Source organism: Panthera leo, chromosome A2, assembly GCF_018350215.1.
Source record: "Panthera leo isolate Ple1 chromosome A2, P.leo_Ple1_pat1.1, whole genome shotgun sequence".
Lineage (NCBI taxonomy): Eukaryota > Metazoa > Chordata > Mammalia > Carnivora > Felidae > Panthera > Panthera leo.
This window is the reverse complement of record NC_056680.1, coordinates 151,243,081-151,256,534: the sequence shown is the minus strand read 5'-3', so window position 1 is coordinate 151,256,534 and position 13,454 is coordinate 151,243,081. Positions and strand designations below refer to the sequence as shown.

The window sequence follows — 13,454 nt, the reverse complement described above, 5'->3', positions numbered from 1 at the left end:
GTTTTAGAATCTCCTTGTCTTCCTATATGACTTCAGTATTTGCGCCCATCTTTTTTCCCTCTCTAAATCTCAGTGACAGCAGCAGACCAGGTGCTATCCTGAATTCATAGTTCTTATCCTTTTTTAACCTACGTGTCCGTGACCTCAAATCCACATCCCCTTCCTATTCCATCTCTAAATCTTGAGCTTTACCATTGATCGAGCACCACGCCTTCCAAACTTCTCCCATCATCGCCGAGCCTCGTGGCACCTTGCTCTCGCTTCTCCTTTCTTGTCCCTTTCCTCTACTCAGCGGGTTTGTGTAGGAAGGACATTCTAGGCTGTATGGTTTGAGGCATTCCCTGCAACTAGAGAAGGATTTGGAAACCTGGGGTTTTAAAGCCTAAAGGACAAGGACAAGAGAGCCAAGTCCGGACATTTGTGAAAGAACTGCAGTTAGGGAGTCCGGGCCAAAGTTCAAAAGGAAAATGGAAAAAACAGACGTAGAAAAGACCACCCGTAGTTCATTCTGTCAAGAAAAAAACCAAATAAAAAAAAAAACACAAAGGAGTTTCAAAGAAGGAGGCAGTGGTTATATCCTGGAGGAGAGACTGCAGAATTATCATTGATTTTGGAGACTAGGGTGTCACTAGTGGTTTTCAAGAAGCTTATCTGGGACAAAACCAGAATGATGAGCAAATGAGACTTGGGAGATTGCTAATGGATCCTGAAGACCAGGCCCGATTACAGTGTTGAATATCTGTGAATACGCCCTTGTGCCATTAATAACACCTTTTGACAGGAAGACTGTCTGGTTCTCCTACTTAGCCTGTCTTTCCTAGCATCCTTTCTTTAAATACGCCATAATTAATAGGTGCTTCACAAGGCTAGATACTACTTTTATGTTCCAGGTAGGTTTTCCTCCTAGGGACCACATCTATGTTCCTGACTTCATTTTTCACATCCTTCCACGTAACTCACAAATGCACTAGATGTTTACCCTCGGTCCCTTGCAACAGGCACGCCCCAAGGAAAGTAGTAGAGTTACCTTAGAGCCGGTAAATTACTTTAATGCCCAAAGGGAAAGTAGCCCATTTACCTTAGAATTGGTGCATGCTTTTGTGTTAATTATTTTCTCAATAGTAACCTCTGTACTTTAATCACTCAGGATCAAAACTCTGTGTATCTTGTACCTTACGCAAGACCAAGTTTTAGTTTACTTTACTTGGTTAAAATGGATGTTTTGTGAAAGATGCATGGAATTTGAAATATTTTTTCTAGGTCAGTGATTGATACTTTTAATTTTATTAGTTTAGAATATGAAACTTTAAATTTTGAGTGGGGACAGAGTTTATATATAAAGACAAGGCCTCCTGATGGATTTATGAAGAAAGATTGCTGGCTTTAGGCAAGTGAAGAATGGTTCCTGAGAGTGTCAGGTATACATTTGACTTAAGGCACTCAGCCTTTACTCAGTGAGCATATCTATCACCATAAGCCGTCAGAATTCTGTCAGTGCAGTGACAAGGTTCCAGGGAGAATCAGGAATGGAATTTCTTTTGACTGATTAGGAGGGGGGTGTATTAACCCTTAACTGCATCAGTTTGTGCACAAAATATTAACGTATAGATGTCTTGCATTGATTTGGAAACAATTACCTTTTTTTATTAAAAAAATTTTTTTTAACGTTTATTTAGTTTTGAGAGACAGAGCACGAACAGGGGAGGGGCAGAGAGGGAGACACAGAATCTGAAGCAGGCTCCAGGCTCTGAGCTGTCAGCACAGAGCCCTATGTAGGGCTCGAACTCATGAACCCCGAGATCATGACCTGAGCCAAAGTCGGACACTCAACCAGCTGAGCCACCCGGGCGCCCCAGTTTGGAAACAAGTTCTTAGGCTTCAGTACTCCTTTTGTGTTGCTCTGCCTCCTTGCACTTTTAAATAGCCCATCTTCCTGCATTCCACTTGAAGGCAGAAGACCCTGTTGGGTGCCTGTATTTCCGTCACTTTCAGCAGGTTCCTTACCCTCCTTTGAGACCTTCTAAACCTGCAAGGGGATACATTTGCATCCCTAAGGGTCTTCATAGCTGTAGCATTACAATAGCATAGACCATTGCTGTTCAAGAGAACTACAATACAAGCCACATTTTTAAGTTTTCTAGAAGGTACTTAAAGTCAGAAGCAGGTGAAATTAATTTTATACTACATTTTATTTAAGCGAGTATCTCCAAAATATTATCACTTCAACATGCAGTCCTAGAAGAATCACTCATGAGATTATTTTATATTCTATTTGCGCTATCTCCAAAATCCAGCATCTATTTTGACTTAGAGCCCCTCCGGTTTGTAGTAGGCACATTCTTGTGCCCAGTCGCCGCATGTGGCCAGTGGATGCTGCAGGGGACAGTACAAATGTCATCTTTTTGTAACTGGTTAGCATAATCCTAAGGCTGTCACATGGTTGTCACATCTTCTCAAGGCCCTAGGAAAACTCCCCTAACTCAAGAATGATCTCAGACCCTCGTGTTTGTCAACCAGCTGCTCTTGGGTTATGCAGTAAATTTGTATTTTTTCCCTTCCTTGGGCACATCTCTACCTGTCCAGCTCCCCGTAGCTGTCATTTTGCTCGAATAGTGAAGGGCACGTGGACCAAGAGCCTAGAGGCGCCCGTGCCCTCCCCTCCTTATGGCTCCTTACGGTGCAGTGTGGTCCCTACCTGTCGGACCTCTGACCTCGATAACGGGGCTGGAACAGCAGGTCCACCTTTAACCGCCTTGCCCTCTTTCCGGAGGCCTGGAGTTAAACTCTGTAGCCAGCTCCTTCATGCTTATTTCTTGATCAGTTGGCTTCCCTAGATGAGGATACACCCTAAACAGAAGGCACCTCCTTGCTGGACTTTGTGCAGCCACAGCAGGGAAGAAAGTACTGTTTCCCTTTAAGTGATAGTGCCAAGCACATCATCCCAAACCCCTTTTCTCCCGAAGTGCTAGCCTAGCTATATCCCTCCCCCACCCATTTCTCTCACCTTCTGTCTTGATTTCTTTAGGGCTGATTTTAAACAGTGATTTTCATATATTTTTATTTGAAAAATGTATGTTAATTCATTTTTTTGAGAGAAAAAGAGAGCGAGAGAGCATGTGTGTGCACACAAGTGGGAGAGGGACACAGAGAAGGAGAGACAGAATCCCAAGCAGGCTCTGTACCATCAGAGCAGAGCCCGAGAAGGGGCTCAAACCCATGAACTATGAGATCATGACCTGAGCTGAGATCAAAGTCAGACGGTCAACCAACTGTGACACCCAGGTGCCCCTTAAACAGTTCTTTTTAACACATGATGACCTAAAAACTATTAAGTACAAATATAAATGAAAACATCAGAAGAATCCTAATGTACATACTAGAAAGGGACACCCAGTCGTTAAATGCCGTCTTGATGATCTTTCAGTTCAGAAATGTTCTACGTCTTTTGATTTCTCAACATGCACATCCTTCGCTTTTTGCCAGCATATGAGGAACTACGTGTATTGGGTCTGTTCGAAAAAAATGTCAATTCACTGTTCTTGCCACCCCTCAGCCACCTCTGATGTTAGTACCTTGCAGAATGAAAATATTGCTCGCAGTGCACTGGGGACACATGCAGTGACAGAGCATAGTGTGGACAGGGGTGGCAGCATTGGCCAGCTGTGGGGACAGTACTGTGGGGCTGCTCAGGGACAGATCCCAGGACCGTGCTGTTTCAGATCCCTCAGCCCTGCTCCTCCTAACACAAAGGCAGGAAAGAACCTTGCAAACTCAGAAATGATTTCACCCAATCTGGATAGTTTTCTTCAGCTGTGGTGGAAAATATGCCAAGTGCTGTTTTGCAATTAATTAAATATAACTGAAGGAGTGCTGGATGAGCCGGTGGAGATGATTTGGTGGAAATGTGATAGCCTAGCAAACATAATCCCTGCTAAGAACCTGAAGCCTGGACTTCCAGAAGGAACAGGTTGCTGGTAAGCGAGAGGCCCCAAGAACAGCTTTGGGCCTGAAGATCCTTTGTATAATTCTGCTTTTATAAGGACAGATACAGATTATTACTCAAGGTCTTTTCTGTCTCCTGCTATTGTAAGTGTATTTGTTTTCTCTCTCTCTCTCTCTCTCTCTCTCTCTCTCTCTCTCTGTCTCTCTCTCCCATCCCTTCCTCTTTTGTAGCACCTCTCTGCTTCAGTACAGCTTGGCTTTTCTGTCTTTGATAGTGTGTGAAAGACTTTGTGATTGATGGCAGTCAAAGGTGGGATTGATTTGTGAACTTGAGGTTCAGCGTTAAGCGGAGAAAAAGGAAGAGGGCATTTTGCTTCTAGGAAACTGGGCCTTCATAGAGGAAGTGAAGAGGAAGAAAAATAAAGCCTAATCACAGCAGCTAATGTTAATTAAGCATCTCCTATTTGCCAAGCTAAGAAATGTCTACATGGTGTTTAACTGATAACATACCCCTAACAGGCTTGAGAGACAGATGAGAGAACTTGGAGTGACGGAGTCACTTGCTTAAACTCACCCAGCCCATGTATGATGGAGCGGGGTTCACTGAGCTCTGTCTCCCTACACCCTACGTTCTGTTGCCTTTTGGGGAAGCTGCTGTTGAGTAATGTGGCTCTTGGATGAGAAACGCTATTGAGGACCATGAGAAAAGATCCAGACCCTCTTCTGCTAAAAGAACTATTAGCCTACTGGTGGCACTTAAAAGAACTTCATGACACATCTTGGTTATGAAAGGCAGGTGACATTTGATGGCCCTAAGGTTAGGTAATAATGGGTTACTAAACCTACCTGGTTGTATTCAGAAGAAAATATTTGGCTATTGGAAAAAGAAAGTAGAATGTATTTATGCAATTCTTGATCAAGGGAGATAAGTAGCTGCCCATCCCTCTTTTTAAATCATGTTTATCTAATTTTGAGAGAGAGAGAGCACGCGAGCCAGGGAAGGGCAGAGAGAGACAGGGCAGAGGATCTGAGCCTCTGTGCTGACAGCAGCAAGCCTGATGTGGGGCTTGAACTCATGAACTGTGAGATCATGACCTGAGCCAAAGTCAGACGCTTAATCAACTGAGCCACCGAGGCACTCTTACATTTATGCAGTTCTTAAATCATTCAATAAGAAAGGGGGAGATCCTTTAATTCAAATCAGTTATACATTTACCTCTTCTGTTTAGGGCAAGTGTGAGAGAAAAGGAGATGGTGAGAAATCCAGGGGACCTGAGGGCTCCTGCCATTCTGAGGAACTATATCACAGTATGGTGTCGATTCTTGGCAACTTTTTTTGAGAAAACAGGAACAGCTTAAGAAGATTTGAATGAAGGCTGTTATACCGATTAAAGAATTATTAGAAGATACCCCATCAGGGGCACCTGGGTAGTTCAGTCAGTTCAGTGTCCAACTCATGGTTCATGAGATCAAGTCCTGTGTCAGGCTCTGGGCTGGCAGTGCTGGGCTTGCTTGGGGTTTCTCTCTCTCTCTCTCTCTCTCTCTCAAAATAAATAAATAAACATTAAAAAATTCTTTAAGAAGATACCCCATCAATTCATGGAAATTACAGGACACTCATTTCAGTTATTTGAAAAGTATTTGTATTTCACACACTGTGGACTGATCCTTCCTATTCCCGTCCATCTTGGTATTAGTGTTCTTCCTGCGATTTAGAATTTTTCTTTGCAGGGTCCTCTTCAGAGGAAGTTATTTTGTTGTGTTTGGTCTTTCCCTTTTCTTTCTCTGCATCCTATCACTATCCCTTCCTAGTCCTTTGCATGGTCTCCAGCACTCTGAGACTCGAGTGGGTTTTCCTTAGATGACTAAGGCACCCATCCTGAGGAGGTGTTGGATGTTTGAGGTACATCAGCAAGCCAGGGGGAAGGTGAGCCCACTGCTGGCGGCTTTCTCCCTCCAGCTGCAAGGGGTCTCCCTGTCTTTGGGCTGTGGCCTCAGGCAGGGGTTCTCACATTCTTTTCCAGCCTCTCTCCCGCTGGCCAAGAGGGACCCTTATTCATACATGGCCCCCTGTCAGGAGGGGTGAACTTCTACTCCCTGTTATCAGACAGAAGCCAAACTCCTGGCTTCATCTGCTTGCCATTTTGTGTTTGCTTTGCTTCTGGTCCCTGAGGATTTATTTTTCCTATCGTTGGTGTCTGGAGTGCATTGGGTATCGGAAATGTGAACACATGACATTATCCCAACAAGAAAAGAGAGACCTGTTTCAACTATGCATAAGAAACGAATTTCCAATTTAAATCTACCTGAAAGAAAGTAGACAGATTTGTGAGTACAGTTCATAAGGGGGAGACACAGTGATCATCTCTTAGAAAAGTTGTAAAGAGATTGCCTTCTTTATATGGGATGTTGAGTTCGAATTTCTAGAGTTCCATTGCATTTCTGAGTCTCTAGTTCTCAGGGCTATTTGCATCTGCAATCAGTGACCCCCGATTGTTGGGATTTCTGAGTTTTCATGTCTTGTAGTTTACTAGAGGGATCTGCTTCTACTGTGTGTAGTTTGTGCACAGGTAGCTGAGCAAGAACGGTATCTAGCATAGTCATCAGATCTATTTTAGCATCTGACTTTTTTTCCCCTTACACTTCATTAGCAAGCTTTGTTTGTACTGTGTGTAAGACAACTAAGAAAGTGTTAGGTCAGAACCTAAGAAGTTGTCTGGGAGGGAATTGCCCAGGGAGTGGAGGGATTTTTGGACACTTCTTTAGATCTGGATTTTTAGTTCATCATATTGGGTGAACACGGGGGTATGCCTTTCTAGAAGGTAAGCACAATTTCAGGCTTCTTGATGGACGGTCAAGTTTTACATCCTGGAAGGAATACTGTGGTAGTGAAAGGATTTTAGATGGAGTCAAGAGACCTGATAAGATCATGACATTGACACTCCTAATTATCTAGTCTTGAGCAAATTGCTTGACCTCTTTGCACCTCAGTTAATAAATCTGCAAATTAACTGAATTGGTTTGAGCAATTTCTAAGGTTTCTCCAGCATTCCAGAGATTCCAAAAGTATATGCCTCTGTCTTCAGCATGGTCAGGCCCTATCCGGAACAGGGTTTGGGTCTTTACTGAAAGGCTCTCTGTCCCAGAGTGGCTAAGAGGTCAGCCTTGGGGTTTAGCATACCTAATTTTGAATGCGATCTGTACTACATAAATGGTATGATATTACCATAGTAATGGTATGATATTACCAAGTTTTGGCCTCCTTATCTATTACATGGAGATGAGACTTCTACCTACCTTACAGAGTCATTTTGAAGTTTAATAATAAGAGAACTTTGCTCAGAAGTCAGCACATGGAAAGCAGTGATTGTTTCTCTCCTTGTTCCTTGTAAGCTCCTTGGGAGCAGGCATCCAGTCTAACTTACCTTGTTCCAGCTCATTCATCTTATTTCAGTTGCTTAGTTCTGTGTTTTATATGTAGTGTGCACTACATATACTGTTAAAGTACTATTAAAAAAAATAAAATAGGACTCATACAAATGTAGAATGAATGCATGTCAAATTTATTTAGTTCTTTGACGAAGAGCGTAGCTCAAATTTATTTAGCTCCTCGCATCCACCAAGATGATAGAGTTGACTTATTGGAGAAGTAGAGGGAAAGGATTATGTAGTTTATTCCAAAACAATTTTTCTAAATGTGAGATAAAATCAGTTTATGGCCATATGGGGGAATAAAACCATAACCTTTAACATAATCTTCTATTCTCGATCTTTGTGTATCCACAGGACAGAAATATTCCAGTTAGCCTACAGTTATAAAGTTCTTAGGCCTGTAAAATGCCACCTTAGTAGGACTTTGTGAGGATATGCAAGTTTCTTTTTGCCATTTCCAGGTTTTGGGTAATTATTCTAAATAGTTATGAGACCAAACCTAAAGTATTATTTATCTTAGAAAAAGATTAAATGGGAATATGATTCTAGTATATAAGTATCTATTTTCTTCCTGAACTTATAATAAGTACTAGGACCATGCATAATTATGTTTTCATAATGTTTCATTACAGAGAATATGGGGATCATTAGGAAAATGCTACTAATTTCTAAGATGGTGTTATGGAGGGTAACCATTTAATTAGTGCTTTCATAGACCATATTAAGGGCTTTATATGCATTTTAGTTTAATCTGTAAACAGTCTTGTGAGGTAGGCATTATCTCCATTTTGAAAATCAGGTAAATAAATCTCAGTGAGGTTAAATAATTTAATCAAGATGATGTAGCGAGTGTGACCAAAATTGAAATTCAGTCTGATTGTAAGTCTTGTATTGTCTCCAATGCCTATATTGTAAACCTCCCCAGATTTTAAACTGGTCTAAATTTGAAGGTAGATCTCAAGTTAAACATACAGATGAGTGGGTCCAGTTTTGCTTATATGACAGCATAAACAAAATGGTCCTTCTCCCTTTAGGGACTCACCATTTTGAAACTGTTTGAGATAAGTGGTCTGTTTCTTGACTACCAGATTAAATCGTACATATTTTAAAGAAAAGTCAAACTATATCATTTGCTTTTTAAAGCTTCCTTCTCTCAGGTTGTCTTTGTAACTTACCTATCTTTCTCATATCTCTTCTGGCCCCCGAAATGTCTGTAGGTGGGCTGGATCCTTTCTATTCTGGATGAACTGCAACTGAGCCCTCAGCCTCCCGTCGGGGTCCTTCCACTGGGAACTGGGAACGACCTGGCTCGAACTCTCAACTGGGGAGGGGTAAGAACTGTTCCCAGGGACCACCCATGCCATCAAGCAGGGGGGTCCCTGAATCCACAGATGTTCTAACGGGAAGGGAATATGCTACTGTTGTCCAAAGAATAAGTTAGAATGGAGAATTAGGGTGCCCCTGCTTCATGGTTTTATCTGGGACCTTCTTCAGTTCAAATTTAGAATCATCTAGAGAAGAAAGTATGGTATAAAAAGTGGGGGTTGGTACACAGGCCTGGGGCTTCTTGAGGTATCCATTGAAAGGTGGTGGGTGGGTTGGCCTCAAGTCTTTATGTAAAACAAGCACACGGACCTGAATTGATCCTGACCCTCAGTCTTGGCCAGAAGAGCAAATCTGGTTCAGATTACAGTCCTTTGTTTAAGAGAGTTACGGGTTTTATTGAGCATTTTGTTTTTCTGCTTGGTGTTATCATGGCTTTGTGAAACAGATAGCCAACTGTCCTTCCCACCATACAGCCAACTTTAGTTAAGCTTAGTGGAAGAAGTTTACCTGTCACTCACCAGCTCTTTTATTAACATTTTTACAGTGTTAAGATAGTAAGGAGGCACAATATGCTAACATATGCAGCCCCACCAGCTTTTTATCTGCTCATATGAGAGATTGGACTGGGCTCCATGAAAATTCTCTTCAGATATTAGCAGATATGAATTTGACCTTTGGGTGAATTGTCCTCCATTAGGTTTTAATTCTCTTCAGATATTAGCAGATATGAATTTGGCATTGGGTGAATTGACCTCCTACAGTGAGCATAGTATAAATGATAATAAATTAGTTGCTTCATGTAAATATATTTATCACTGTTGACTCCTCACATCCAAATCAGAGACTTGACTATCCTTAATAATCATGCTGCCAGTAAATACATGCTCAAGTATTAAGTGGCTGCATAATAGGGCTGTGCCTCAGACAGACTTGCCTTCAGCCATGGAAAGAACGGTGTCCCACTGCAAGGTTAGGGAGGTGAAGTGTAATGTTAATTGAAAAAGTTGTCTCTCATATGCCACCTGGATTCCTTTCCTCCTTTTCCACACATACTTGTCCTATGTGTCTCTCAAATTCCTCTAGTAGGAGACCTGGGGAGTCCTCTTGTCACTCTGATGGAAGCAGCTATCCAGCATGGCCCTCAAATGCCTACCGGTGACTACTGGTTCTTGGTGCTGGCAAAAATTACTAAGCTCAAACCAGTTGAGCAGTATCTCTATGCACGTTACCTGTGACTTTTGTCTTAGATTCTAAGTACCTCAAGGAAAACAGTGTACTTTCCCAGCCTTGCTAATCGCAAAATAAACAGAGCTACAGCAGAAGGGCTCTTGCTTGCATGAAATACCTTTGGCTGTACTGTTCGCTACTCCAGATGGCAGTGGGTATATTCTTTGATTCCTTAGGGCTACACTGATGAACCTGTTTCGAAGATCCTTTGCCAAGTCGAAGACGGGACAATTGTACAGCTGGATCGCTGGAACCTCCACGTGGAAAGAAACCCAGACTTGCCTCCAGAAGAACTTGAAGATGGTGTGTGTAAGGTGAGAGAGCTCTTTCTTCAGCAGAGAGGAATCCTGGAGCATGTGCCTGAGTGACAGGAAATATACTCCTGGCTGGAGAATCATATGCTGATTCCTTCCTATGAGATAACAGGATAATGTTTGAGTTTATGGCCCCGGGGGCTAGGAGTCTAACGCTACTCAATGATTCTGCCTCATTGACTTCTAAAGACTGAGATCTCCTACTCCTTGTCTTCCACACCAGAAATACATATATTCATTTTCTGATCTCTCAAGCACTGCATCTCAGAACCTATGGGATGGTGAAAAAATATGGATATTCTGAAGCATTAGGCATATGGTTTTTTGATAGAAAGATAACCTCCTGAGATGTCTTGTCTGATACTAAATATCTCTTACGTTTAGGAAGTATTAACTGAGCCAGTTTCATCACTTGGTTGGGACTTGAAGATGCCTAAATAAATGTTTTGATTTCATATTTTTCCTTCAGTGATGAAGCTTTCATTTCCACCCAAGACAAATGAAAAGACACAATTGTACACATGTTAGTGCAGAGTTTTGGTGGTAAATTTGGTTCGAAGTTCGCACCTCAATTTCATATAAATTTGACAGGTTGCCAAGTAAACTCTCCTTGCATATTACTTTCCACTTTTCTTCTATGAGAGTGTTTACAAAGTTTTTCATGCATAAGAAACTCCACATGTGTCCATGAAACATGCAGATTATGGGGCCCAGTCTCCATCGATTCTGCTGAAGTAAATGCAGGTTGAAGGATCAGAATCTGTACTTTAAATTTTTAAAAAATTTTTTCTTATTAAATTTTTTAATGTTTATTTTTGAGAGAGAGAGAGAGAGAGCAAGGGAGGGTCAGGAGAGAGGGAGACACAGAATCCATAGCAGGCTCCAGGCTCTGTGCTGACAGGGGGGCTCACACTCATGAACCGTGAGATCATGACCTGAGCCCAGGTTGGAAGCTTAACTGACTCAGCCACCCAGGTGCCCCTAAATTTTTTTTAACGTTTACTTATTTTTGAGAGATAGAGAGAGAGCATGAGCGGGGAAGGGGCACAGAATCCAAAGTAGGGTCCAGGCTCTGAGTGTCAGCACAGAGCCCGACATGGGGGCTCAAACTCCTGGATTGGAAGATGATGCTGAAGTCAGCTGAGCTGAAGTCAGACGCTTAACTGACTGAGCCACCCAGGTGGCTCTCGGAATCTGTACTTTAAATGACATCTCTGCTTTATTGGATTATGCCATTGATTGAGGTCAAGATTGTCTTGGGTATTTTCTTTTCTTTTCTTTTCTTTTCTTTTCTTTTCTTTTCTTTCTTTCTTTCTTTCTTTCTTTCTTTCTTTCTTTCTTTCTTTCACATTTATTGTCATGGGCATTGCTGCTTTAAAATAAATTGAACCAGCTATCCTTTTGAACCCAACCAAAATCTATTTATTTATTGACACCATGATCCTAACCAATTGTGATAAACACTCAAGTTTCTTATTTGGCTAATATAAGTGAAAATACGTTTTATCTTCTCTTCATGTTTTTTCCCCTAAACCATGATCCAGAAATTATAAGGTTTCTAGTGGATACCATGACTGCTTAGTTGATTTGCATTCATAATGTCACAATGTTGCTTAAACTGCAGGTATCATCTTGGGATATGATACTTTCTAATGTATCTGACCTATAGAAATTGGGTAGAAAATAGCCAAAGTGAAAAAATAATTGTATGGAAATTTAAGGTCCTTTCTCCACCAATCTTAGAATGCTTAGGCCCTCAAGAGAAATCTCTATTTGCATCTCTTCCTGACAGCTTAAGAAATGGAAAGACTCCTTGGTGCAGCCAGGAAACATTAATCCAGATAATTAAAGGGCTTTGAAAAATTGGATTTTTGAGATGTGTAGAAAATTGAGGCAATTTTTCCTGAAAGATGTGAATAAGAATTTAATAAAAGTCTAAACTGGGGTATTATTTAGGGGATGGTAACCAAATGTTCTCCTGAGTTATCAGTGAATGCTAAGACATGGGTTAGAATTGTAGCCAAGAAAACATAAATGGTAGAGATGAACCTATCTGTGCTTTTGGCAAGATCACCAACCCTTGCTCTCATTACACAGGCTTGGTATTTTGATTAAGTGCAGGAACTGGACATTCTCAAATATGAAGCCAGGAGAATAAGACATGATTTTGGCACTGCTCTGTATTTATTTTCTCCCCTGTTCTGGAGTCAGTTGTAGCCATTTCTAAGGGGGCTGATTTGACCTCTGAATTGTTACAAGCTCTAACTCGGGACCTCCCATCGGGGTTGGGGGTGGGGAGCCTTCATTCTTTCCTTCCATTGGAGGCCAAGGCAATCTGGTTTTTTTTTTTTTTTCTGTATTAATATCTCTTTCTGTTCCTCTCCCTCTCATTTCATTTATCTCTTAATGGGACAAGGTCCACATTCTAGTCAAACAAAATCTTGCTGATCAAGGGACGCATAAAACAGTGCAATAAACTTACTTTTGGGATCTTGAGGGTTAAACACTTATTTCTAACAGAAGACAAGTATATTTCTGTCTGGAGTCTAAACCTGATAATTATCTGGAAACATTATCCAAGCTGAGATAAAATTGCCTATTTAATTTAACATTTACTTTCCACTCTGAGCTGCCGAAGGAAAAGTGGAAGAACTACAGTTTCTTTTCTAGCACTTTCCACATGCTTTTCTGATTGTTCTAACATTGAAGCCTTAAAAGCACATGAATTTTGCACTTTTGATGAAGGATTTTAGTTTGTATTGTCCTCTCCTTTATGGAGCTGGCATTGCTAACAGCCAGGGACCCAGAGGACTCTAGGAAGGCTTGTGTATGTCCCTGCATGTGTATCTGCATGTTTCATGATCATATTAAAGATCCAAGGTCTGATAGACTGAATAGAAATCTGGATGATACTGACAAATATGTATACACATGTATATTTCTTTCCCTATAAATCAAGGATAGCTGAATGTTTACCACTGCATAATTGCTTATGACCTATGTCAAAATAGATTTTAAAAAACCAAAGGGTAAGCATATTAAATGTTATTCATTTTAAGTTGCAATATTAATATGGTGAACATAAATTCTCAAAAAAGTATATCCTCTAATTAAGTAGCTTGCACATGATCCTTGCAATTGAATCGACTCTCTAAGTTTGTTTAGTGAATTAATTCTTTTAAAAAAATTTTTTTAGTGTTAAATATTTTTTTA

The 13,454-nt window shown here is 41.1% G+C and overlaps 1 protein-coding gene across 2 annotated transcripts in view; it reads left to right on the top strand.

The window, feature by feature from the left end:
* DGKI (diacylglycerol kinase iota) overlaps nucleotides 1-13,454 on the top strand; it is a 444,548-nt gene that overhangs the window by 242,997 nt on the left and 188,097 nt on the right. For both annotated transcript variants that reach the window (XM_042927643.1, XM_042927642.1), the window contains exons 13-14: nucleotides 8,592-8,705; nucleotides 10,104-10,241. In XM_042927643.1, coding sequence (XP_042783577.1) covers nucleotides 8,592-8,705; nucleotides 10,104-10,241 — 252 coding nt within the window. The remainder of the gene's footprint in view (nucleotides 1-8,591; nucleotides 8,706-10,103; nucleotides 10,242-13,454) is intronic.